Genomic DNA, 27,053 nt, shown 5'->3' with positions numbered 1-27,053 from the left:
CAGTAACACCAATAGCAGCAGCAGCAATGATAACAATACAATAATATATACATCATGATGGTCCTGTTCTTATATCAAATTCACAGTTAACCAAAGCCTTGCTGAGTCTCTTATATTTTGGACTTGCCCATTAGATCCTGTTGTTTACTCCGTGGACCTGAGTGCTCCACGTTACATTTTTCCACCTAATATTTCCCCTAGTGGGGTGCAGTCACCTGCAACCTCTCCCTATCTCTCTGCACTTTGTACCTTCCCCCTACTGCCTGGTAGATACACAGTTGATCAGAGTGCCTCCAATGCTTGCAGGTCACAGATTAAATGTCTGCATCAGCACCAAGGACAGCTCCTCACGGCCACCTCTAGACCCCCCGTCTTCTGGCCTGGAGGCCCAGACACCTGTATGAATATCTGGTCCACTTCTCCCCACCCTGCCATGTCTTTGCAAACAAGCCCTACAGAAACTGGATATCAAGCACCAGGCTTGTTAAGTTCACTGACTTAACAAACGCTTATGCAGCCAGACATGGTCCTAAAAAGCTTTACAAATATCAGTCCATTTAATCTTCACAACAACTCTGCGTACTATTATTATCCCACTTTACAGCTGAAGAGCTGAAGCACACAGACGCTAAATAACGTATGGTTACACACCCAGTAAGGCTAGAGCTGAGACGCACCCAGGCAGGCTGCCCAACCTGGCATCAGCACGGCTCCAAGCTGCCGGCTGCCAGAGTCATGGTCTAGTTCTTGGGTAATCTCGTTCTCAAGGGCTCTTATTAAATACATAAATAAAACACAAGTGAGGCCACACATTGACCTTTGGTGAGAGGACAACCTGAGCCACAGGTTTGGGTTTGCTGATTGTGTTCATTTGTTTGTGTTTTTTTAATCAAGGACTTAGATTCCTGTCATTCTGGGTTCCTGAGGTCCATATTAACAATATATAGCCAGTGAGACCATGCTTTAAGAGTCCTTGAGAGTCCACAGGGTTCTCCCCCACTGGAGATGGAGTTTGACCCCTCGTAACCTTGCAGGGGGGTGGGAAGTACTTTATCTTCATTTTACAGATGAGATGGAGGCCCCCAGAGGCTGAGCCACTTATCCACAATCACACAGTCAGGATGGCGCAGAGGCAGCACTTGAACCCACAACCCTGGGGTCCAGATCCCACAATGCTCTCCCTCTCTAGGGTCTCCACTGACTCCTCGCTTCTGCCCAAGCCAGAAGGAGTCAGGGTAGAGGGAAGAGGGAATGACCATGTGTGGTGTGTACATATGTGCAGGAGTGTGGAATCAGCTCCACGGAAAGAAGGGGGGGTGGGAGTCTGTCTCCATGGTTACACGGAACCTGAACAAAAACATCATGCACCACACAGATTACCGTAGCCTTGAGCCTCGCCACTCCTCCTCCCGGCGATAGCCTGAGAGAGCCGACTGCAGGGCCTTCCAACCTGCCTGCCCGCTTCTGAGAGCCTTCCTTTTTCATTATTCCCATTATTAAATCTGGCACTTTATAACAGCTAAATGTTTTCTAATTATTTACAGGTTCACCTTCACAGCACCCGGTGAGATAATGATCCTGCTGCACATTTCTCTAATATTCTGCCCGCCTCCAAAAACTCAAATTGAGTTACCAAGATTATCTCATTGATCCTCCCACTTAAGGCTCCGTCAGATCCACAGAAAGCAGCTAGAATTGCTTTCATCTGACTTGGAGGGACACTGAGGCACAGATGGATAAAGACTGCTTTCTAGGATTTTACTGTCAATCAGTGTGTGGGCCAAAGAGAGCATTCTGGTTTTTTTATTTTCTTTTATCCTTAAAATAGGGAGAATAAATGGGTTTCACCTCATTACCAATCCCAGTCACTGATAAGAGCTACTGGTCAGCTGTGTTAAGAAGGATTCTGAGGCAGTATCTGAGATTTGTAGGAAAAAGTACTGTGATTAATTAAGGATGTCGACCACGGGTGAGGGAGGGGGTAGTGCTGGCATTTGTGCTGCATATTTTCCATTTCTTCCTATGACAACGTAAACGTCCCTGAGAAGCTTTCATGTGAGTTCTCAACCAGGAGCGATTTTGCCCCCCAAGGGAGCTATGGCAATGCCTGGAGACACGTTGTGTGACACCACTGGGATGGGTATTATGGCATCTAGTTGGTAGAGGTCAACGAGGCTTCTAAACACTTGTCAAGGCAAGGACAGCCCCCCACAACAAAGAATGATCCAGTCCAAAATGTCAACAGTGCCAAGGTTGAGAAACCCTCAGCAGAAACAGAACACACCCATGCATACACACACACACACACACACACACACACACAGAGTTTGGATTTTCGTCCTTGGTCCTCAGCAGGTCAGATGTCAATGTGAGTATCTAGACCTTATAATGCCAAAAAAAGCAAAATTCCTGATTTCCTCCCTAAACATGTTCCCCCTCCTTTTCCTCCATCTCAGGAAGTGGCTCCACCAGCTTGTCAGGCCAACAACCTAGGGCTCACCCCCTCACTCTTCCCCTTCCTCTCCGAGCCTCTTCATCAAGTCCTGATGGTTCTTCCTGCAAAGCAACTCCCACACCCACCCCCTCCGCCAGGCCCCCCATCCTAGCTCAGTCCCCCATCCTGTGTGGACCTCTTTACTGCCTCCTAACTTGACCCCCAGGCATACCCGCCTCTTTTCATCTCCTTGCTTCCCCCTCAGGGCCTTTGCACTCGCTGTTCCCTCTGCCTTCTCTACTTTCCCCAGATCTTCCCTGAGAGGCTCCTCTTTGACACTCAGGTCTTAAGAAAAACATCACCTCCCCAGAGAGGCCGCCCTGCCCTGACAACCTGAACTAAAGTAGATTTTTGGTTTCCCTCCATCCCTCACTATTTTTTTCTTTCTTTCATTGTAATTCTCACTCTCTGAAACCACCCTATTTATTCATTTTTTTGCCTCGTCACTCTCCCAGAAGAGATTTAAAAGCTCATAAGAGGGACTTCCCTGGTGGCCCAGTGGTAAAAAAATCTGCCTTGCAATGCAGGGGATGCAGGTTCGATCCCGGGTCAGGGAACTGAGATCCCACATGCCGCAGGGCAACTAAGCGCGAGCGCCACAGCTACTGAGCTCGCACGCTTCAACTAGAGAGCCTGTGTGCCACAAACTACAGAGCTCACGCTCTCTGGAACCCGCACACCACAACTACAGAGCCCACATGCCCTGGAGCCTGTATGCCACAGCTAGAGAAGAGAAAATCCGCACACCACACCTAAAGAGAAGCCCAAGCGCTGCAATGAAGAGCCTGCGCGCCACAATGAAAGGTCCAGCATGCCGCAACAAAGACCCAACACAGTCAAATAAATAAATAAATAAATATTTTAAAAATAATAATAAAAATAAAAGTTCATAAGAGTAAAGACCTTGTCTGTTTCACCACTGTGTCCTCCTCATTACCCCCCCCAAAACCCAAACAAACACAAAACAAAATATACCCACAGTGCGGGGCATACAGCATGAACTCGGGGAATTCCCTGGCTGTCCAGTGGTTAGGACTCCACGCTTTCACTGCCAAAGGCCCAGGTTCATTCCCTGGTCAGGGAACTAAGATCCTGCAAGCCACGCCACATGGCGGAAAAAAAAGAAAAGCAGCAGACACTCAAAATGTTTTCTAATAAGTGAATGAATAAAATTTCAAGGAGAGATGCCTTTCCAGCAACTTAAGAAGAGACCCCTTTCAGTTGGGCGGGACCCAGGAGACGAAGACAGTCTCACAGCCCCAGCACTGAGAACCTTCTCTCCAAGGAGCTCTGGCCCCTCTCCACGGTCAGGCAGGTGGGGGGGTCTGCAGATAGCTCCAGGGCCTCCCACCCCCAAGGCAGGGCAGAGCCATCTGCCTTCCCAGGCATTTCTTGGAACCTGTTACAATCTAACCAAACTCTCTTTTCTCAATAGTGTCCCCATCCCAGACCCTCCTTTTAAATTTCAAGTGCTTTATTTGGACTTGAAAGTAGCAAACGTGTGCATACCCGTCTGTGCCGAGAGCTATGGGCGAGATCTTGCCTGCATCCTCTCAACCCCACAACAACCCTCCAGATGTTTGGGTTTTTTATGGCCATTTTATTGATGGGTAAAATGAGGCACCCTTAAGTCACGTCATTTACTCAAGATCACAGAGAGCTGGTAATGGAAGAATCCCTCACAGGACAAAGACCCAATGCTAGCTGTCTTTTGTCTCCAGTACCTATCAGGTAAGCACCTGATATAATACGAGCACCCGTCCAGAGCTTAATAAATGGTCATGGAATGAACAAGTGAGTAAATGAACGAGTGACTGAGCCACAATTCCAATTCACATCTTCTTATTCTAAATCCAATAGAGATCAAGTTTCCCCTCCTCTTTATCTAAACGTACACTCAATGGAGGGTGCAGGGCTTCTGGGTTAAGACCGATGGCAGGCCAGGGATGTATGACTTGCCCCTCTTACCCATCTTTCAATCAAAATGCTCAGCGAGACACATGAAGCAGTGAAATATAACAAGGGGACTAGAAATTAGGCCTATAGTCAATGACCTCCACCATACCAAGAAGAAATTTCCATAGATCAACGTATCTTTGCAGCCAAGAGGGAAGACCAAAGGGGTCCCACCGTCCTAGTGTAGTGACATCACTAGATCTGGCAGAGGTGGTGCCCACCTTCTATAGCCCAGGAGCCACTTTGTAAGGAGACCAGAACTGTTCAGCCCCCGACCTCCATCCATCCAGTATCTACAATGCCCAGTGAGGGCACATGGCGAGGGTCAGAACAGATGGGCAACAGTGCATTGTATCTTCAGTTGAAGTAAAATGGGGCAAGAACAAGAAAAAATGTAGGAATAGTGCACTGTGGGAATTGTAGTTTTACTTCAGCCATTTCTGTTAAGAAAGGAACTCAAAAGCACTGCATAGAACAAGAAGGTCATTCTTCCTTTCCATACTCAAACCACCAGGAGGGAGAGAGGGAGGCCCTACCTCCAGCAAGCCGAGTCACAAAATGTAAATAAATCCTGAAAAAATAAAACAGAAATCAGCCTAGTGATATAAATGCCAACCTTCAGTACCACTTAAGATACATGAGGAAGAATCTAACAGCAACCAGGTGAAAAGTGAGATGAATCTAAGAGAATCCACACATCCTATTTTAGAGTAAACATTAAACCCAGAGAGACCTTTCCAGACCCAAAGATGAGGAAAACAATCACAAAAAGGGCACTATGGATAATTCTACAACCTAAAAAGAGGAACAGAAGCTTTCAAGATAATTCGTGAAAGCATTTGTTTGTGTCCCTGAGAAAATATAAACTCTATAACTGAGACTCAACAGATTGGAGAATAAGACAACAGATTTAGTTGAGAAGAGCCTCCAGGAAGGCAGACTTTAAGGGACTAAAGATGCAAAAACAGGGTCCAAATACAGATCTGAAGCAGTAAAGAGCAGACTTGACCCTACAGAAAATGCAATCGACATTGTAGCGTGTCAGTGACACTGAGCTCCAGAAACTTACACCACTGCCCAAGAAGGAGATGTTTTGATATGAGTTAGGAACACAAGGAGGCACAGCTCAAGAGGCAAAGAGCATCTTCTTTTGTGTCTCTGCTCCTCTGAGCTGGAATTAGAACTAGGCCCTGGAGCCTCCTCTTGCTTTGGTGGAAGCATCACATTTCCCACCCTTAGAGGTCCCAGCGGAATCAGGCTGGGGCACAGGGAACAGGAAGCGAGCGGACCTCTCAGACTGCCCAAGCATGGTCTAACCATGATCACTAGAGTAGAAAAGCATCAAGGATTTAGGGCCTGAAATCCACTCTCTTGAGCATTCAGAGATACCAGAAGCTTGGAGAACAAACTTTCTAAGCTATTTTGGCATAGAAAAGAATGAACAGGATTTCTGGTTTCCGGTCCAGCATGTAAGAGGCTTGGAAGTCGCCAGTCCATCCTAAGAACAAGTGAAAAAGCTGAACAAACTGAAAAATCAACAACTCTTCTTAGAGCCCTAAGAAAAGTGAGATCCCAGGCCAAGCGGCTACTCCCAAAATTGGAGACTCAGATGGATTCAGAGAAACACAGTGTACTGCGGCAGAAACCCCTGCAGGAGCCAGCACTGGGTTAAGGCATCCTGAACTGTAATTGACAAATTGCTGGTGTGGAAAAGTGTGAGAGATGAAAACTCCTCAGGGGACTCAGTCATCAAGGGTCCTCACACTTTTGTGATTTTACCTCCAGAAGCTCTACCAGGTCCTCGCAGTGAACAGCAGAGAAAGCTCCCCTCATGCTTCAGGACAGGAAGGGGAAAGGGAACCATTCTGAAATTCATCAGAGCATTCTGTTCTTAACAAGGCCTGCCCTCAGGACAAGCTAGTTAACCAGAGCCTAACTTGCTGGGGTGTTATCAGAGCCCAACTGACCTGGGAGAAGAGAAATACCCAACTCCAGCTGTCCTCTGCCACCCAATATTTAGTACAGGAGCTGAGAAGCACACGCGATACTCACAGCCCAGGGGCACAGACTCACTAAAAGGCTGATACTGAATCACAGGACCATAGGACCCTTGCCCTGCCCCACATCTCACTACCACATTACTGAAGGCTATTTACCCAGCACGTCACGTTCAGCTTTAAGAAAAAAATTACTAGCTATAGTCAACATATTATCCTGCAATCCCACTCCTGGGCACATATCCAGTGAAAACTCTAATTTGAAAAGATATGCGCACCCCAGTGGTCAGAGCAGCACTATTTACAATTGCCAAGACATGGAAGCAACCTCAATGTCTGTCAACAGATGAAGAGATAAAGAAGATGTAGTGTATATATACACATATGCATGTGTGTACATGTATATGTGTGTGTGTGTGTATATATATATAATATTCATATGTATTTCCCAAATTAATATCAGACTCCAAACCACAGATCCAGGAAGCTCAGAGAATACCAAACAGAAAAAATTCCAAAAGAATGAGCCAAAAAGAACATTAAGATTATGTGACAGACAATAATAGCCATAGAGGTCAGGGAACAGAAAGCAATCCCATAAATAAGAGTTAGGTGTTTCTGAAGAAGAGCCCAGGACAAATGGTCTAGTAGAAATAGTTGAAAATATAATACAATCAAGCCTTCCTAAGCTGATCGTAACAGGTACCCAGCCAATTGAAAAAGAGATTTATTTATTCTGTGATGAAATTCCATTTTGAGGATGAATGGGGAAAAGAAATCATACAAGAATTCAGGAAAGGGACTTCCCTGGTGGCACAGGGGTTAAGAATTCACGTGCCAATGCAGGGGACATGGGTTCGAGCCCTGGTCTGGGAAGATTCCCACTTGCTGCGGAGCAGCTAAGCCCATGAGGCACAACTACTGAGCCTGAGCTCTAGAGCCCATGTGCCACAACAGCTGAGCCCATGCACTGCAACTGTTGAAGCTGGTGTGCTCTAGGGCCCATGTTCTGAAACAAGAGAAGCCACTGCAATGAGAAGCCCGTGCACCACATCGAAGAGTAGCCTCCACTCGCTGCAACTAGAGGAAGCCCACATGCAGCAACGGAGACCTAAAGCAGGCAAAAAAATATAAATAAATAAATAAAAATTTAAAGTACTGCTGTTAAAAAAAAAAGAATAATTAAGGAAAAACAAAACAAGTTGCCTACAAAGGAAAAAAATTAGGCTGGCTTCAGGCATCTCTTCCTCAACACTAGATGCCAGAAAACATGGAGTGATGCCCACAGGATGTTGAGGAGAAAGGTTTAAAACCTGCGGCTTCTATACCCAGCTATGGTGTCATTCACAGCCAAAGGTCACAGAGAGCTATTCTTAAATAAACAAGAGCTAAGAGGTAGACCGTGTGCATTGGGGATAAAGCACAGCCCTCCATGCCTACAAAGCTCTGGTCTTGTCTCTGCCCCCTCTCCCACATCACCCCATACCACTCTCCTTAGCTCACCACCCTTCAGCCACACCCATCTTCTCTCCAGTCTTTCCACTTGCCAAGCTCTGTCCTTCTGTAAAGGCTTTGACCTGCTGTTTCCTCTGCTTGCCCAGGGTCGGCTTCCTCTCACTCTTCAAGTCTCACTTAGATGACCCTCCTCAGAGGGAGATGGGTTTGCTTCCTTGTGTATTGTTCATACACACACAAGCATATGAGCAGACACACGTGTGCACACACACACACAACTAGAAGCTCCAAGAGGGCAGGAATCTATCTCATTGGCCTCATCTCCTCTGCATCCCAGCATCTAACATGGGATCCAGCACACAGCTGGTAGCCAGAACATACACCATCATATCTAGTGTGCAAAGCCAACCAAGATATGAATAAAATGGGGCGGGGGGGGAGGAACTAAAGGGGCTTGCAAGTAGTATTGAAACCAGTTATGCAAGGAATCAAGCTGCAATTATTATTATAAATATGAGTAAAAAGCAGAATTCAAGAGCAACTAATCTCATCCTACCATGGAAGATGCACTATATACAGCTCTTCATAGTGATTAGAAAAATAGAAATCCAAGTTTTAAAAACAGAATTAGCAGCAGTGTATGTGCTTTTTAAATCACTAGTAAAGAAAAAAGAAACATAACCAAATCCATGTACCAGAAGACAAAAACAAACTGTTTAAAGAAAAAGCAATAAAGAATTGAAGCATTCAACAAAAAGAGAGACATGAGCTCAAATGTATTGATGTAGAAATAAATGTCATTTGGTTAAGACCCCTAGGTCATACCAAAAGACAGAATCTAGCCATTGCTGCTCTTACCAGATTAGCGACTAACAGAAAGACATGAAAAAGTTAAAACAGAAAGGCTAGAAAGAGATACGGCAAGAGGACACAAACAAAAGAAAGTGGCGATAGCAATATTAAAATATGAAAAAATAGAAGCCAAAGCAAAAAGCATTCACTAGGGGAAAATAGTCCTTTTATCTTGACTAAAGATAAAATCCACAATTCCACAATGAAAATATAACTGTCACGAATCTTTTTGTGATGAATAACAAAGAATCAAACTTTATAAAAACAAAAACTATCAGAAACACAAGTAAAAATGGAAAGAATTCTATTGAAGAGAAAGACTTTGACCTACCTCATCCAGCCTTTGACAGATCAAAAAAGCAAAAAGAAATAATAACAAAATCATCCTTGAAATTCTAAATTCTATAAAGCTGCTTTACCTTACACACAAGGAAATTACCTGCTTTTTCAAATAAAACATTTACCAAAAAAAACCTATGGAGCAGAACTTCACAGGCCAGCTCCTCCAGCATTCAGTAAAACTAGAAATAAATGACAAAAAATTTAAGCAAATAAGGCAAAGCATCAGGAAATTTTTAACACTCCCCTAAATTATCCTTGGATCAATGAAGAAACAAAACTGAAATTTCAGAATGGCTAGAAACAAAATTGTATTTTCAGAATTTTTAGAAAACTATTTTGAAAAAGGCACTGCATTTTTAAACTGAAAGATATGACCATGGTGGTGCTCATAGGCAAACTCATAGCATTAAATGCATTCTTTTTTTTTTTTTAAACTATGGAAACAAAGTTTTCAACTCAAATACTTGAAAACACTAAGAAAACAAACCTCAGAAAAGTAAGCCAAATGAAATTAATGATGCATTAGGAAATTTAAACAAACAGAATTTATAAATACCAGAGTATGGATTCTTTAAAAAAAAAAAAAAAGTGGCAAGACATGGACCAAAAACAAGAGAGGAAGCTGGAACAAATTACCAAAGCCTCCAACCTGAGGATGTGACATCTCAGTATAGATCCCATGTAAAGATTTCCAGCCAGTCTGCTCTTTCTGGAGGGTCTGAAAAGCAATTTTCACCAGGACTTGTATCACCCTCAGCAGATTTCAGCAAGATGAATCAAGAGAAGGAGAAAAAACTACATAGGACTAGGAGTGCAAAGAGGAAACTAATCAAAGAGACTTTTTCTTTTAATCATAAGAAAATACTTGGCTAAATTTTATGCAAATAAGTTTGAATCTCTTGATGAATAAATTATTTTCAGAGAAAACACAATTCACTAAAAATTGACTCAAGACGTAGAAAATGGATGAACTTTTCCTGCCTAGAATGCTCCCCCAACCCCCAGGACTCTGCACAGCCACCTTACCTTGGTCATTCAGGTCTCAGTTCAAATGTCACCCCTTCAAAGACGTTTCCCTGACACCCTATTAAAAACTCCACCCTCACTTGCTATCTCATGACCCTGCTTCATAGCACTTAGTTCTATATTGATGGATAATATATGAAATTATTGATTTATCCCTTTTTAAACTTATTTATTTTCTCTCTGTCCACTGGAATGTGAACTCCTTGTGAGCTGGGACCTCATTCATCAAGTTCACCAAGTATTTCTGGTTCAGAGGAGAGGACCCAGCCCAGAGTAGGTGCTCAATGAACTGTCTGAATGAATGAATGAAGACCAAAGGAGACAAGAGGACAGCTTTCAGAAAATCCTTCCAAATAACCATTTATTACAAGGAGGACAAATCCTTCAAGATGGAAATAACTATCCTGTAAAATACTTCGAGGGTCAGAACAACTGGGCCAGCAAGTGAGGGTTCAAATATGGGAAGACACCACAGGTCTCAAAATCCTACTCCAACACCATTAGAGGGAGAATGAAGAACAGGCTTGAGAAGCAACCTAAATGTCCATCGACAGATGAACAGATAAAGAAGATATGTTACGTATGTACAATGGAATACTACTCAGCCATAAAAAAGAATGAAATAATGCCATTTGCAGCAACATGGATGGACCTAGAGATTACTTACTTCACATACTAAGTGGAGTAAGTCAAAGAGAGAAAGACAAATATCATATATCACTTATATGTGGAATCTAAAAAAATGATACAAATGAACTTATTTACAAAACAGAAACAGACTCCCAGACATAGAAAACAAACTTAAGTTACCAAAAAGGAAAGTGGTGGAGGGATAAATTAGGAGTTTGGGTTTAACAAATACCCACTACTATATGTAAAATAGATAACCAACAAGGACCTACTATATAGCACAGGGAACTCTGCTCAATATCCTATAAGAGAAAAGAGTCTGAAAAAGAATATACATGTATATACATATATATATATGTATAACTGTGCTGTATACCTGAAACTGAAACTAACACGACCGAATTGTAAATCAACTATACTTCAATTTTAAAAACTCCATTAAAGATGAGTAGTGAGTATTATGACTCTACCACAGATTAAAAAATAAAATAAAATATAATAGATAAAAAACAAGGACCTATTGTATAGCACAGGGAACTATATTCAATATCTTGTAATAACCTATAATGGAAAACAATCTGAAAAAGAATATATATCTATATAACTGAGTCATTTTGTGGTACACCAGAAACTAACACAACATTGTAAATCAACTATACTTCAATTAAAAAAAAAAAAAACAGGCTTGAAAATTCAGAGATGTGACTGGCTTATATAATTAAGAACACACTTGGAGGGACTTCCTTGGTAGCTCAGTGGTTAAGAATCCGCCTGCCAATGCAGGGGACACAGTTCAATCCCTGGTCCTGGAAGATCCCACATGCGGCAGAGCAACTAAGCCCGTGCGCCACAACTACTGAAGCCCACATGCCTAGAGCACGCGCTTCGCAGCAAGAGAAGCTACTGCAATGAGAAGCCCGCGCACCACAAGGAAGAGTAACCCCCGCTCACCACAACTAGAGGAAGCCTGTGCACAGCAACAAAGACCCAACATGGCCAGGAAAAAAAAAAAAAGAACCCTCGTGGGAACAGTGAGTGGCCTATTAGCCTCCACCCCCTCAGGGGGTCCAATTGCTTCCCTGACCCCTGAGTCCCAGGGACTCTGGTGCTGCATAAGCCATGGTGAGATATACACCCATTCTCATTGTCTGTCCCCTCTAGAATATTAGCGCTATGAAGACAGGGCCTTTGTCTGTTTTGTTCACCACTGAATCCACAGTGGCCTCAACAGGGACTCAGTAAATGCAGGTTAAATGCACAAACATATAAACAACCTCTTACTCTCTTTTCCTGCTGTAGAATGTAAGCTCCGTGAGATTAAAAACTTCATCTGTCCGGTTTCCTGCCATAATCCCTGAACCTAGACAAAACCTAGCACATAGTAGGTATTCATGAACATGAATGAAAGAATGAATGAAAATTTGAAGTTTTCCAACCTTCCACCCGTCCCAGGAACTGTGGTTTTGCGGAGGCCAGAGAAGGCCATTTTTAAAATAACAGCTCTTCTGACAAATAGAGCACAAGTCAGGAAACTAGAGGCCAAGGTCTGTGTATCTTCAAGGGATAATCGAGGACCAGCAACTAGAAGCCAGGGCTGAGGGGATGCAGTCCAGGACCCAGCACCAGCTCTGCTAGTAACAGGGGTAGCTTACAGGAGGTCTGTTTCCCTGAAGAGACCTGAGTGTCCTTGGCCATAAAACAGACTTGAGCAGCTAGTGATTTCATAGTGTGGGTTGCAGATCCCTGGGGCATTGAGGTAGGTATGGCGATTGATAGAATGTCATGGAAGAAAAGTGTTAAGCTGAGTGGTGGAAGAGGGTGTGCTGGGGTGAGGGGGTGGTTGCAATTTTAAATAGGGTGACCAGAAAAGATCTCGCACAAAAATGAGGCATTTTATTATGGTGAGGAGACAGAAATCTGGAAGAAGAGTGTTCAGGCTAAGGGAATTGCAAGTGCAAAGGCCCTGAGGCAGGAACGTGCTGGAGCAGAGGAAACAAGAAAGTATGTAGTGGGAGATGAGGCAGAGGGACATCAGGGACAAGTTGCGTCTCCCAGCCACTGCACCCAAGTGAGACAGGAGCCACTGGAAGGCTTGAGCAGAGGAATGAGGTTTGACGTGTAGCAGGATCCCTCGCAGACTGTGGAGTCAAGTGAAGCAGGGAGGCCAGTGACGGGGGTGCTGGAGTCGTCCAGGCAAGAGATGGCACCAGCTTGGTCCAGCGTGGCAGAGGAGAGGGGGAGAAATGGTTGGACTCTGGAGGAATTTTTAAAAGGAGCTAATAGGACTTGCTGTTGGATTGAATGGTGGTGGTGGTGGTGGTGATGGTGATGGTGATGGTGATGGTGATGGTGATGGTGATGGTGATGGTGATGGTGGGGGGGGTGTGAGAGAGAGAGAGAGAGGGAGGGGTGGGGGCAGGGGAGTTAAAGAGAACTCCAAGGTTTTGCCAGGGAAAAATGCATTGTCCTTTATTGTTTGTTGAGATGGAGCTGAGAGGGGCCGGTGAGGGTGAGGTCACCAATCTTCCTACCCCTCCGCTTTCTAGGCACCCGTCCAGCCCGGAAGAGATTAGCTATGACCATGTGACTTGCTTTGACCAATGACATGCAAGCCAAATGGCATGAGCCACTTCTGGGCAGAAACTCAGCCTCCTTTCCTGCTTCTACAGCCACAGAACCCGGAGACAGGGCCTCTTTTACCTGGGTCCCCGATGGACGCAGCATGGAACAGAGACTCCAGGGTTGTTTGAACCCTCCCGGACTTGCAGATGATCAGGGCAGCGTGACCCAGCCTACCCTGGCCGGTGAGGGCGGAACAGGCGGTGGGTGGGAGGCTTGTTCGTTGGAGATGCTGGTTAGACCTCCGAGCAGAGGTATCAACTGAGGGGAGACACTGAGACTTGTGTCCACCCTCCCCAACCTTGACTGTGTCTGGGGAGAGTCCCTGGGGAGGGGAGGGTCCCGGGGAGGGGAGGGTCCCTCCCGGGAGGGTCCCTCCCTCCCTCTGCGCCTCTTCCAGGACCACCCAGATTTCTCGTGAGGTGGGGTTCAGGAGAGTGGGGTAGCAGGGGACAAAGCCGGCAGCCGAGAGCATGGGAGGGACAGACAGGAATTCTTTCAGAACTGGACCCTCGGATAGCGAAAACAAGGAGGAGAGAGGCCCAGAGAGACGGGGGAACAAATGGACAAGGACAGAGGGCAGGGGAGGATCCACAAGTCTGTCCCAGAGGCGACAAGGGCACAGATGCAGTTGACTTGCGGAGAAGCTGCCTCCCACATACGGGGTTTACTTAGGCTGTGAATGACCAATGAAACTACCATAGTTTTGCTAATATGTTTTTATTATTCTCCTCATACATGAGTCATCACCATCATTTTTATCATTGACTTGTGACCGTCGGGAGAGGGGCTAGAGAGCCACGATGGGCAGAAGCCCCCCAACACCAAAACACCAAGCCCACCCACTGCCACCAGCGGCGGGGGGATGGAGGGATGGGGGGGGAGGAGCCTGAGGAAGGGTCAGGCCTGGCTGCCCTGCCTTCCCCACCTGCCCGTCACCAACAGCTGAGGCCCAGAGGAGCCCACCCCTGGGCAGAGCCGCCTCCTCTGGCTGTGGACCCAGCCCTCCTGGAAAAGAGCAGCAAGAAGGGGCCATATGTGCTCCTTCCCGCCTCCCCAGGGCTATTTCAGGCTCCCCTCACTCGCCTCTCCTCCACCTCCTCAGGCCTGCTCTCCTCCGTGTGTGTGTGTGTGTGTGTGTGTGTGTGTGTGTGTGTGTGTGTGTGTGTGTGTGTGTGTGTGTGTCTCTCTCTCTCTCTTCCAGTTTCTCTGTTTCTCTCCTGGTTTCAGTCTCTTTGTTTATCCCTGTGTCTCTCCATCATCTGCTTGTGTGTCCCTGTGTCTGTGACTCTCTCCACACCCCTCTGTCTCTCTCTGTATCTCTGTCTCTCTCTGCCTCACTCCTCCGCTTCCCTCTCCTGCTCTCGCCCCCTCTGTATGTGTCTCCCTTTCTCTCTGTCTCTGTCACCCTCCTTCATTACCTCCCTCCCTGGCTCCTCTGTCTGATCTCAGCCTTCCCCGGGCTCCGTCTCAGGTTCTGGGTGTATCTGCCATCTCTGACCCTCTCCCTGGGAGGCTGGGACACAGGACCAGGCCGCCACCACCACTGCCCCTCTCCAGACTCCAGCTCTGCTTCCGGAAGCTGGAGCACAGACATCCCCAACGGGTGGCCACAGCAGGAAGGGGCAGCCCCTGAGAGAGGCCCCTGCAGCTGAGTTACCCAAAAGGGATGAGGAGGCAGCCTCAGCTTGGGCAGTGTGGGGCCAGGCCACCTCTCACACCTCGCTGACGTCACCACCCAGCTAGAATCCAGTGACAGAGGTCAGTGCTGCCGTATTCGGTTTTTGACAGTGACTCAGGCCTCATAGTTAGGGTAGATATTAGCAACCATAAATCACAAGAGGCAGCTAGTCCAAGAGCTTGAGACTATCGCCCACTTGTCAGATGGGGAAACTGAGAACATGTTTCCTCTGAAAACTCAGAAGAGGAAAAACTCCTGCTTGCTCTGCTCTAAACCTCTGTCCCCATCAGTGTCCCCATCCAGACCACATCTTCCTCAGGATCCTGCGCGCCTGGCCTGGACTCCACTCCGGGGGTGCTGAGGGCCTCCCCTCCCCTCCAACCGGGATATGGGGAGTCCTGGAGCCCCAGACTCCACCCTCTGGAAGAGACCTGGGAGACCATGGGGCGCTCCCCACTGGCCAGGAGGGCCTCTGTGCTTGGCTGGCTGATCCTGCCTGTCACCTTCTACCCACTAAACACACACACACACACACACACACACACACACATTCCGACCCTCCTGGCAGCCTTCAATGCTTAATTTTGCTTTGAGCATTTCCAAGGTAACGTGTGCATCCCGTGGAAAGAGCCTCACCCAGGGACATTGAGATCCTGGGTATCAGCTCTCCCATCCAAAGGGATTCTGGCACTTCCTAAGGACCACTGTGTTCTGGTCCTGGGACAGCACAGTGAGAAGCTGAACACCGTCTCTGGTCTGCTTTGAGATGCTCACTTTATGACGAGAGGTACAAATTGTAAACTTGCACAGAAATTAAAAAAACAAGGTCATTTCAGCGAGTGGTATGTGCTGTGAAGAAAAGAAACCTTAAGAGGACACAGCAGTGAGGGCTGGAGGTTGGGGAGGGTCTGCGGACGTGACAGTTGAGACAAGTTCTTCATATTTAGAAGAAGGGAATCCCGGGTGAGGGACCAGCAAGAGCAAATGCCCTGAGGTGAGAAATAAGCTCAATGTGGCCAGAAGTGCAGGGAGAGCAGTGAGGCAGAGCAGGGAACGGAAAGCCATCCCAGAGGAAGTGACAGCGGGAGGCAGAGATGGGCTGGCAGTCAGGGGGCCTGGCCGGTGGTGGCTCCGTCCCACGCTCTGTGCCAGCCCTGCCCACTGCCTCCTTCCCAGATGCAGAATGAGAGGCCCGGATGGGAACATGGGTGCCCATGCCTGCTGTGCTTCGGAAACCCCGGGGGAGCTGGTTAGAAATACAGATCCCTGGGCCTCACCCCAGACCCATCCAGCAGTAAGTCCAAAGGCGAGGCCCTGGGAATCTGTATTTTAACAAGTTCTCTCAATGACTCTGGGGCACATCCAAGTTTGGGAAAAACCAGATGGATCAGAGGTTCTCAACCTGGTGTGGTCTCCAGTGTGGGTCTCAGGAAACTGTAGGCCAAATTACGTGTCCAGGGGGATGCATGTCTCTGGATGGAGGGCCCTGATTTCATCTCAGTATTATAGAGCCCCAGAGCACCACACAATTAAGAACCTCTGACTCAAGCACAACTGCAGTGTCTTCGCTAAAAGGAATTAGGCCAGGGATGGAGGGCACGGCCACAGACTCCTTCAGTTCCCAGATGTATCCCTGTTGTGTAAGTAGCGGGCGTCTGGTGTTCTTATCTCATCAGCATCTAGTTCCCCCCTTCCTAGGACACGTCCCCAGTTTTGAGGAACCACCTACGACACAGGGATTGCTTTAATGGCCCCAATTCTTCACCCCTCCTGCATCCATGCCCTTGGCCATTATAACTCTGTGGTGCCCTGACAGTGACTTCAGGCTCAGCCCCATGACGTGCTGTGGCCGATGGGGTGTAAGCAAAGTGACATAGGCAGAGGCTTGAAAGGTGCCTGCACAATTTGGCTTGCCCTGGCTTTTACATCTCTGACACCACCTGAGAACATGCTCGCGCCAGCCTGGTGGAGGACAAGTGGCACATGGCCCAGCTGCCTCCTTCAATCCAGCCTGAGTTACCTAACATTTAGGCCCAACCTAAATGTGGACCCACAGACTCTTGAGCTGAGGAAATGCTTCCAGTCATTTGCCCCTGAGGTTTCGCTGTTATACGGCATCACTGTGGCAAGAGCTGACTGACACACCCTTCTTCCACTCTGAGGCCTGATGGTTTAGGGAGACCCATCCTCATCTCCTGCAGCCAATCAACACCATCTACCGCTCTGGCCACACCCATCGGTTCAAGGGTGAGGACATAGTCCAAGCTGGTCCAATGAGAACCAGTTCTGGGACTTTTTTTTTTCTTTTTCTCTCTCTCTCTCTTTTTTTTTTTTTTTGGCGGCATTGGGTCTTCATTGCTATGCACAGGCTTTCTCTAGTTTCAGCGAACGGGGGCTACTCTTCATTGCAGTGCACAGGCCTCTCAGTACAGTGGCTTCTCTTGTGGAGCACAGGCTCTAGGCACACAGGCTTCAGTAGTTGCAGCATTTGGGCTCTAGAGCGCAGGCTCAGTAGCTGTGGCCCATCGGCTTAGCTGCTCTGCAGCATGTGGGATCTCCCCAGACCAGGGATCGAACCTGTGTCCCCTGCATTGGCAGGCGGATCCTTAACCACTGCACCACCAGGGAAGCCCCAGTCCTGGGACTTTTGTTTGGAACCTTGGAAAGGAGGATCTCTTTTGTCCCCCCTGAAGTTACTGGAAGAACACGAGGTAAGCTCAAAGCTTTCGGGGATGACTACAGGGGGGTGAGTGCACTTTAGAATGAAGCTTACCCAGAAGAGGGCAGAGCTAAGTGCTGGAAAGAGAAATTCTCCATGATATGGTGATTCAGCCGTGCTACAACCCCACACCCTTCTCATGAGACTTCCTATCAAGAACGACCATAAATTCCTTTTTTTTTTTCTTAAGCCCATTTCAGGTGAGTCTGTCTCACTTGTAGTGAGTCCTGGAGTCCTGGCTAACAGGGTCAATGCCTTTAAGGATGTCTGTCCAAGTCCCCATCCATCTCCCTGGCTTGAAGCTCTGCTCCCCTCTATCCACAGGACTGGGTTGTATAATCCTACACCCCCACTCCCGGAACAGAGCAGACTGAACCAGCCATCATGGCCACCAGCACCACACTGTCCAATCAGATTCTCTCTCAAGACCATGAACCAACAGCCATGGAAACAAGGATCTGTGAAACTCCAATCATGTGAGCAGCAGAGTTCTGGCCTAGAAGTTGCAAACTGGCAGGACAGGGTCTGCTTGCCCCTCATAAGTGTTGGCTTTGGGCCTGCAGAGTGGGCTTCTTATTTTTAATTGAACTCATCGCCAAATTTCAACCATCAAGAGGTTTCATACAAAAACCTGGAGTGCTGACAAAATGGACAACTTGGCCCCACGTGGTTCCCCCCTCCCCCAGTGATAAAGGTCACCTGGAACTGAACAGTAGCTGCCCCTTTAAGCCAAGCAGATGCTCCCAGTTCCCCACAGTCCCCTCCACTCCCTGTATGTTACTCTCTTTGGTTTCCAGTCTGGCCCCTGTAGGATTTTAGTTGGTGGCTGTGGACCTGAGGGAGGACTCATCAACTCTGGCCTCTAGGAACCCAGGTGGTCCCAGCTCTGACCTCCGAGGCCTTTGCCTGGATTCTGTAAGCAGCAGCACCCTTCTTAAAAACTCCCCTTTATCATGAAGTAGGCCTGAGTCTGCTTCCATCACTTGGGACCAAAGAGCTTAACCAGCACGGATGGTCCCACAGGAAACACAGAGGCCCAAGGTCATGGCATCCCAACAAGATGGTTCTAAGTCTGGTCCCGGGATTTAAACAGGGAGGATGACCACAGGGAACCCCCTCAGCCCCTCACAGCATCCCACTGAACACCTCTTCTCAGGAGCAGAACAGGGGAGGGAAGAAGAACATCTGACAAGTCCATGGGAATGACAGACACAGAGCCTGGGGCCTCTCGCTGCACACGCAAGTCCTGAGAAGGTCCTAGAATCCCAAATGCATTCAACACATATTCATCGAACCCTTACTCAGTGCCAGCTCATCGAGTTTCTGGGATATGGCGTTACGTGAAATGGACCAAGTCCTGCCCCCGTGGAGCTAGCATCCGAGCAGGGGAGACACATAATAAAGAAGATAAATGAAAAACAGAAAGAGTCACAGATGTAGGAAACAAACTTATGGTTACCAAGGGGGAAAGGAGGGGGAGGGATAAATTGGGAGATTGGGACTGACATAAACACACTACTATAAATAAAATAGATAACTAGTGAGGACCTACTGTACAGCACAAGGAACTCTACTCAATACACTATAATAACCTATATGGGAAAAGAATCTAAAAAAGAGTGAATATATGTATATGTATAACTGATTCACTTTGCTGTACAGCAGAAACTAACACAACATTGTAAATCAACTATACTCCAATAAATGTTTTTTAATTTTTAATGAGAAAGAAAGAAAGAGAAAGAGAGAGAGGAAGGAAGGAAGGGGATAAATGAGTGTGATATGTAGTGGATAAGACAATAATTAGAGTGATGGGGGAATAAGGAGGAAGGGAGAAGTGCTTGGGGGTGGCGAGGTCACTGATACACATGGTGTGGTCTGGGAAGGTCTCACTGAAAAGAGGACATCTGAGCCTGAGAAGGGAGGAAACCTGGCATATATCTGGGAGAAGAGTTCCCAGAGAGAAGGAACAGCAAGTGCAAAGGCCCTGAGGCAGGATGTTCTTGGCCTGTTCAAGGACCAGCAAGGAGGCTGGTATGGCTAGAGCTGAGCAATTGTGGGGAGAGATGGTCAGAGAGGCAGTAGGGACAAATATCTTTTTTTTAACATTTATTTATTCATTTATTTTGGCTGCACTGAGTCTTAGTTGTGGCATGCAGGATCTTCATTGCAGCATGCAGGATTTTTAGTTGTGGCCTGCAGACTCTTAGTTGCAGCATGCGTGCAGGATCTAGTTCCCCAACCAGGGATCAAACCCAGGCACCCTGCATTGGGAGCACGGAGTCTTACCCACTGGACCACCAGGGAAGTCCCATGGGGCAAATTTCAGAGGGCCCACAGGCTTTGGAGGACGTTTGGCTGTAACTGCGTGAGATGGAGTACACAGGAAGGCCCTGAGCAGAGGAGGAAGGTGATCTGACTTGGATTTAACAGGATTCCTCTGGCTGCTGGGTGGCTCACAGATGGTGGGGACCATGGGCAGGAGCAGGGAGCCCCAGGAGGGGCTACTGCCCTAGTCCAGGAAAGAGGTGCCAGGGCCCCAGGCAGGGCAGATCTGGTGGAACACAGTCAGGTAGGGGCTGGATTCTGACTGAAGAGCTGGCAGGATTTGCCCATGGATGAGATGTGGGATGTGAGAGCAAGAGGCGCAAGGAGGACCCCAAGGCTTGGGGCCTGAGCACCTGGAAGGTGTCACGTCCTCTCAACAGTGAGGAGGTGGATGTGGTGGGGGGAGGGGTGGATGGTGGACTCCCGGAAGGGGCGGCCGTCACTCCCTCAGGAACCTGGGCCCAGTGCTGATGGATCTGCCAGGCTTTTGAGAAAAGCCATAAATCCAGATGTTTCTGTGAAGTGTCTCAATTTTGAAATACTGGCAACCTATTCAAACATGCTGTAAACACTGCAGGGCCAAACAAATCAGATGGACAGTTCGGATCGGACGCTCGAGCCATGGGTCTGCAGACTCTGACAGGAGGTCAGATCACTGAAAGCTCCATTATTGAGTGACCGCTGTGTACCAGCCAAGCATCCCCGTTATCTGCTTTAACTCCAAGGATGCTATCATGAGGCAGATATCATCATCCTCTTGTCCCAGCCAAGGAAACTGAGGCCCAGAGAGGGCAAGCCCCTGCCAGAGGTCACACAGCAAGTGAGTGGTGGCGTTAGGGCTGGAGCCTGGACTGTCTGACAGCCAGGCCAGCGGTCATGAGGTGCTCTGCCACCTCCATCATCCAGACAAACAACAAAACGAAACCCCCACTTTACACATAAGGAAAGAAAAGACCAGAGAGGGAGTGTGACTTGTTTAAAGTCACTCAGCATGTTGGCACTGGAGGCTGGACTTGAACCTGGGGCTCATGATACCTGGTGCAGTGCTCTTCCCAACGAGGCCTCTGGGAGGTGCCTGGGGAGGCTGCATGAACTGGGCTGGGGGACCGGATGCAGCACAGCAGGCAAGAGCCAGGCTCTGGAGCCTTCTGCATATTGCAGCTCTGCCACTTGGAAGCTGTGTGACCTTGAACAAGTCACTTCACCTCTTTGTGCCTCGGTTTCCTCATTGGGTGTAACCATGGCACCTACCTCATAGGGTTGTTGTGGGCACAAAAGGAAGTAACACTAGTGGGGGCTCAAGTCACGCCCTTCAAAGTCCAACTCTTCACTCATCAGCGGCTCCTGGCCCGTGTAATGTTACATCAACATATTCCCAAGCACCGGAAGCCTCCAGGTTGGGGATGTCACATGCCTCCTTATACTTGTGAAAATGTACCAGCATGATGTAAGGGACAGACAGAAGAGCTGGCGTTTTCCATAGAAATGAAGGGGAAGCAAGAAAGACATGGGGGTGGCAAGGGGCTTTCTCCTCCCGAGGGGCAGCGGGCCGGCCCCACACTCACTCCTGTGTGTAAGGAGGGGTAGGTGGAGCGGAAACCTCAGCAGAAAGGGGAGGGGTCGCCAGCCAGCCGCCCACTTCACTGCAGCGTAAGAAGACACATAAAGCCTGGCAGAGGACTAGACACAAAGAACAAGAACAACAACCCACACCCATCCCACAAATGCTGACTGAACACCTACAACGGCCAGCGTCCTGAGCACTGGGGAGCCGGCTGCGAACGACGCCGTGAGCTCACCCCCACCTTCACGGAGCTGCTGGACCACACACAATACAAACAAGGACCACAGAGGGCACGTCGACGGTGCCACGTGCTGGAATAAAACTCAGGTGGGAAAAGTGTGGGGAGATCAGTGTTGAATCAGGTGCTGGGAGAGGGCTGACTGCAACACGTTTCCGGAAGCAGTCTTTTGTGGCCATCCGGGGGAAGAGCATTCCAGGCAGAGGGAAGGGCCAGTGCAAAGGCCCTGAGGCCGCGTGTGCCTGGTGTCGGGGGCCAGTGTGGCAGAAGCCAGTGACCAGGTGGGAGGAGGAGAGGACCCCAGAGAGGCAGAGAGGCCATGTATCTGGGGAGGGGCTGGGGGCCACCTTCATGCAGGGCTCAAGCTTCGGGGAGGACGTGACTTTGACTCTACATAAGAGGGAGGTTGTCGGAGGGGGGCTGTGCAAAGGAGGGACAGGATCTGACGATTACTCAGGTGCAGGGTGGACAGGGGACTGGCAGCGGTGGGGGCAGTCGTGGAAGCGGGGAGGCTGCTGCAGAGGTCCACAGGGGAGAGGCAGGTGGCTCAGACAGGTGGCAGCACAGAGGTGACCAGGCACTCTCACACACCCAGCAGGTGCCCGTCACTTCCCTTGCACTATTTCACTGAATCCTTGCACCTTGAGTAGTTGCTAGGTGCTCTGATCCCCCAACCCCATTCTACAGGGCAGCAAACTGAGGCCCTTGCCCAAATCACACTGCCAAAAAGAGGTAGCGTGTGGCATCCATCCTTTACAAGAGAGTGGGCGCCGTCCCGCCCCGGCCCCCCCCCCGCCCACGACAGGGTCTAGAGTCGGGACACCGAATGTCCAGCTCCTCCTTCACCTGCCTCGTCTCTCCCTTCTCTCCTGGAAGCCGCCCCAATCCCACTTCCCTCCAGCCACCCTCACAAGCCCTCCTAGACCAGGTCACCCCATCAATGCTCCGGAGCCACTCACTTCCTGAGGTTCAAACGCACACTCCCTGAGACTGAAGTCCGATATCACCTGTGCTCCCAGTTAGCGCAGCCACCTGCCTGCTACCCCATCTCGCCCACCTCCAGACCTTCACTCCTGACTTCTCCAGGCCTTTCTCTGCTGCCCCTCCCACCCCAATGGCTGCGTCTGCACCCTCCGGAGCCTTCCGAGCATCTAATTCAGAAGAGAAATCCAATTTGCGTGAAGGGCTTGGGGTAATTCTGTGTCGAGGCCACGCTTCCCTTTCTGAGTGTTAAAGGAGGCTGATGTTCCTTCTTGGAGGAAAGAGAAAAGCTTTCTTTGTGCCGGGTCTGGGGAGATTGCGTCTGTTTAGGACAGGCTGCTGTTTTCTTTGTGAACGCTGTAGATTTTTAGTGTGGGAAAAGGGGCTTATTAGATTTCCCTGTGGCTGCCCAGAGCAGGGAGAGGTTTTTCTGAGCATGGAAAGAAATTACCGAACAGGCGTTTGAGAGGAAGGAACATTTAGCAGCTGCCTCTCACGGAGAGGTTAGGATTTTGTGGTTGGTGTTTTCATTGGAGTGAACATAAAATGCAGAGAAAGGAAGAAAGCCTCCCCTGTAGTTTCATGGGTGGGAGGGAAGGAAGTTGGTTGTCAGTGTTCTGGGGGGGAAGGCAGGATTTTGTTGGGGGGGTGTTGGGGTGTTTTTTCCTCTTCAAGTAGAAAATAAATTTTAAAATGGTCGCAGAACCCAGAAGAAAGGTTGTCATAGCAACAAAAGTTTGAGGCCAGGTACCTCCTGACACCCTTTCAGTACCGTGACCGTGGAGGGGCAGGATTTGAACACCGTAGGATCAGCAAGGGAAACCATCCAAAGCTGGCTCAGACCTCCCAAATTTCTCGCCAGCACTGACAGGCTGATAACTATTTTCCAAGCTCCCGGGGAGGAAAATTGTGATTTTCTGGGAGGGGCGATCTCTAGCCAACAGTGATCAAGAGGAAAGAAAACTCTGGGTTTGTTTTATTTACCCAACAAACTAACCATCCATGTTTTTACTAACAGAGGACTGGGGGTGAGGGTCTTATGCTGAGTCACCCAAATCACCCCTTTCTCCGACCCCCAACTGCACCATTCTCTTCCCATCACTTCATCTTGATTCCTTTCTGCCCCATGAAGACAATTCAGGCCCCCTCATCAGCTGTGAGGCCAGATGCAAACCTCTCTTAGCTTCAAATTCCTCATCTGAAAAATGGGCACATAGAAGTGCCTGCCGCAAGGGTGTTGGCAAGGATTCAACAAGATCTGGCAGGTGAGAAGTTTTAACAATGGCTGATACACATTAAGGGCTCAATAAATGTGAGCTAGCATTGACTGTAATTTTTTTTTAATTAACAATTCTTTTAATGCTTAGCTTTAAACATCCTGTGTCAAGCCCTGGATGAGCTACACGGACAAGCTACAGGGAAATAACTGCAAGAGTTGGGGGCGTGACCTTCAGGAAGAGGCCAGGAGAGACCTCAAACAATTGAGAGGCACTCCATGGGGCAGAGACGGGACAACTCCACTACCAGACACAGCGTTGAATTTAAGTGTGTACATGAAGGAAGGAGCAAGGAGTCTGCCTCTCTACACAAAGGAGAAACTTGGTGGGAGGTGGAGGTGAGGTGTGGGGACCTCTACCCCAAAGGGTGCAGATATTTTCCAGGACGAGGCATTCTGAGGCCTCCGTGGGAGAGGACTGGACTAAGTGGAAAGCAGGGAATTTTAGCCAAGATGTCTTTTGAGGTTAATTTTTAAATTATTATTATTACGACATCGCAGGTAAAAATTCAAGTCCTGAGTGCACACCAGAAGTGAGTCTGATGGGGCGAAACTGGTCGGGGTGGGACCCTATTTGGAGTGTTTCTGGCAAACAGCGAGCATCAAGCAGGCAGTCCCAGAAAAGTTCAGCGGGGCACCCCCAGAGGCAAGACGGAGCAGGCAGCACCCCGGGAAACCTCTGGTTCATGGCCCCGAGGCCTCATCCAGCATTTATCCTGCAAGTAGGTAGTGAAGACCTTCCATGCACTAGACAGTACCCAGAGACTGGCCACGGCGATGAACAAGGCGGCTGGGGCCCTGCCACCATACAGTGACATCCCACGGGGATGGGGGACAAGAAGCTGGTGACCAAAGGCATGCCCCCAGAAAACTTCAGATTGTGCCAGGTACGATGGGGGAGATAAAAGTGGCGATGAGATACAAAGATGGGGAGACCCTGCCTCCAAAGGAGGATTGGGAGGTCTCCTCTCCAGGGGACCCTGCCTGCAAAGGCGAGTCAGGAAGTTCCACTGGAGCAGAGGAGGCGCCAGCCAGGGAAGATGTGGGGAAGGGCATTCCAGGCAGAGGCAGCAGCCTCCCTGGGTTTATTTCACACCTTCTTCCCTCTGTCCTTTAACCCGGTCAGGCCAACACCTTACTCAGGGCAAACTAGCAGTTGTGTCTACTCCTGTCTACCTGTGACTACATACATAGCTCACGTTGACATCGAAGAGCTAGGCTCGCGCGGAGCGTTTTAACCTTGGGGAAAGAGGTCAATTCACTCAAGAGGGTCCCCACACCTGGACTTGAAGCAACATCTTCTGGGAGGTACCGGGTGGTGTGGGCCAGCACCCCCAGCGTCTGGCACAACCGCTGGCAGGCAGCTCTCCCCCGAGCCCTGCACTAGCCTCACTGCCTGCCTCCGGGACACCCACTCCGGCCCCGGCTGCCTCCGGCGGCGGGCACAGGAAAGGGTGCGAGGCCAAGGGAGCAGTTTGACCCGCCTTCTGAAAGTCACCCCCGCCCCCAATTCTGAACGGAGCCTCTCCGAGCTGTCCCGCTTTCCCGCCTGCATCCTCTCCCTCCCGCCGCATCTTCTCCCCGGCGGGGCCGGGACACGAAAGGCTCCCTGCCAGGAACCCACCGGACTGCCCCCACTCCTCGCTCCGGGTCTGGGAGCGGTTCGGTGCGGACTGGGGATGGGGCTGGAAGAATGACCCCCTCGGCTCCTGGCTCTGTGGATCTGCGGTGGGAAGGGCGGCGGATAGCAACAGTCCCTGCACCAACACCACCGCCACCCGAGGCGGGACGGGGTGGACGGGAGCAGCCAGTGCCCCGCGAAAGGAAGAGGGGGGAAGGGGCGAGCATGGAGATGAGTTCTGGCGCGGAAAGGAAGGCGCGCCCCTTCGGCCGGCAGCCGGGGTGGGTGCCGGGAGACGCGCCTCCCCGAGGCGCGGCGACGTCCCCAAAGGCGCCTGGCGCTCGGAAGGGGCAGGAGCTCTGCCCGAACCTCGGAACCGCGGAGCGTCCCGATGGCCCATCATCTTCCCCCCCCTCCCTCCCCTCCGCGGAACGGCCCCCCGCGCTCCTCGCCCCGGAACGTTCGGGCCGAGCCTGCGGAGCGCGGGGCACGGCGTCCCGGCGGCGGCGCGGGCCCCCGGCCCGGGCGCGAGGAAGGAGCGCGGGTTTGGGTCTCGGGCGCCGGGGCCGCGCAGCCCGGGGGAGCCGGGAGCCGGGCCCCGGGGGCGCCGCCGCTCACTCACCGAGCCCGCCGAGCTCCTCCTCGCACGAGTACCAGATGCCGGTGTGGAAATTCCTGAAGAGGAAGCGGTCGTCGCCCGTCTCCCAGCTGTAGAGCGCGCCGCCGGGGGGGCCGTTCCCCGGGGCGGCGGCGGCGGCGGGGGCGGCGGTGCCGTTGGCCGTGGCGTTGGCGCCCGAGTTGGGGCAGTTGGCGCTCCCGCCCTGGCCGCAGCCCGGCTTGGGCACCCGCTGCGTGCCCTGGCACCAGTGCGTGGTGAGGAAGGCGGTGGTGGCGAAGAGCAGCGCCAGCAGGTTCAGGGCCACGGCCAGGAGCGCTCGGCCGCGGCGGCTCGTCTTCATGCCGCCCGCGCCGCCGGGACCGCGCCGCCGGGGAGCTCCGCGCGCGAAGTTGGCAGCCGGCGCCCCGCGTCAGCGGCCGCTGCCCGCCGCGCCCCGGGGCTCGGGCGCCTGCGATGGGCGGCGGCGGACGCGGCGCGGGCCCATGACCCCCCCCCGCCCCTCCCCGGGGGTGGGGGCGCGGCGCGCGGGGGGCGCGGGGGGCGCGGGCGGCGGGCGGCGGCGGAGCGGCTCCTGCGCGCCCGGAGCCCGGAGCGCGAGTGCACCTCGGCGAGGAGCCGCGGGCGCCTGGCAGCGGCCACGGCGCAGGGACGCGCG

The 27,053-nt window shown here is 50.2% G+C and overlaps 1 protein-coding gene across 2 annotated transcripts in view; it reads right to left on the bottom strand.

Annotated features, from left to right (window-relative positions):
* The window catches only part of GSG1L (GSG1 like), a 222,982-nt gene extending 196,244 nt beyond the window's left edge, over positions 1 to 26,738 (bottom strand). For both annotated transcript variants that reach the window (XM_057695292.1, XM_057695293.1), the window contains exon 1: positions 26,402 to 26,738. In XM_057695292.1, the coding sequence (XP_057551275.1) occupies positions 26,402 to 26,738 (337 nt within the window). The remainder of the gene's footprint in view (positions 1 to 26,401) is intronic.
* Between the last annotated feature and the right edge of the window lie 315 nt (positions 26,739 to 27,053).

This window comes from Hippopotamus amphibius, chromosome 9 (assembly GCF_030028045.1).
Source record: "Hippopotamus amphibius kiboko isolate mHipAmp2 chromosome 9, mHipAmp2.hap2, whole genome shotgun sequence".
Taxonomy (NCBI): Eukaryota; Metazoa; Chordata; class Mammalia; order Artiodactyla; family Hippopotamidae; genus Hippopotamus; species Hippopotamus amphibius.
The sequence above is the reverse complement of the archived record's forward strand: the minus strand, read 5'-3'. Positions and strand labels throughout refer to the sequence as shown.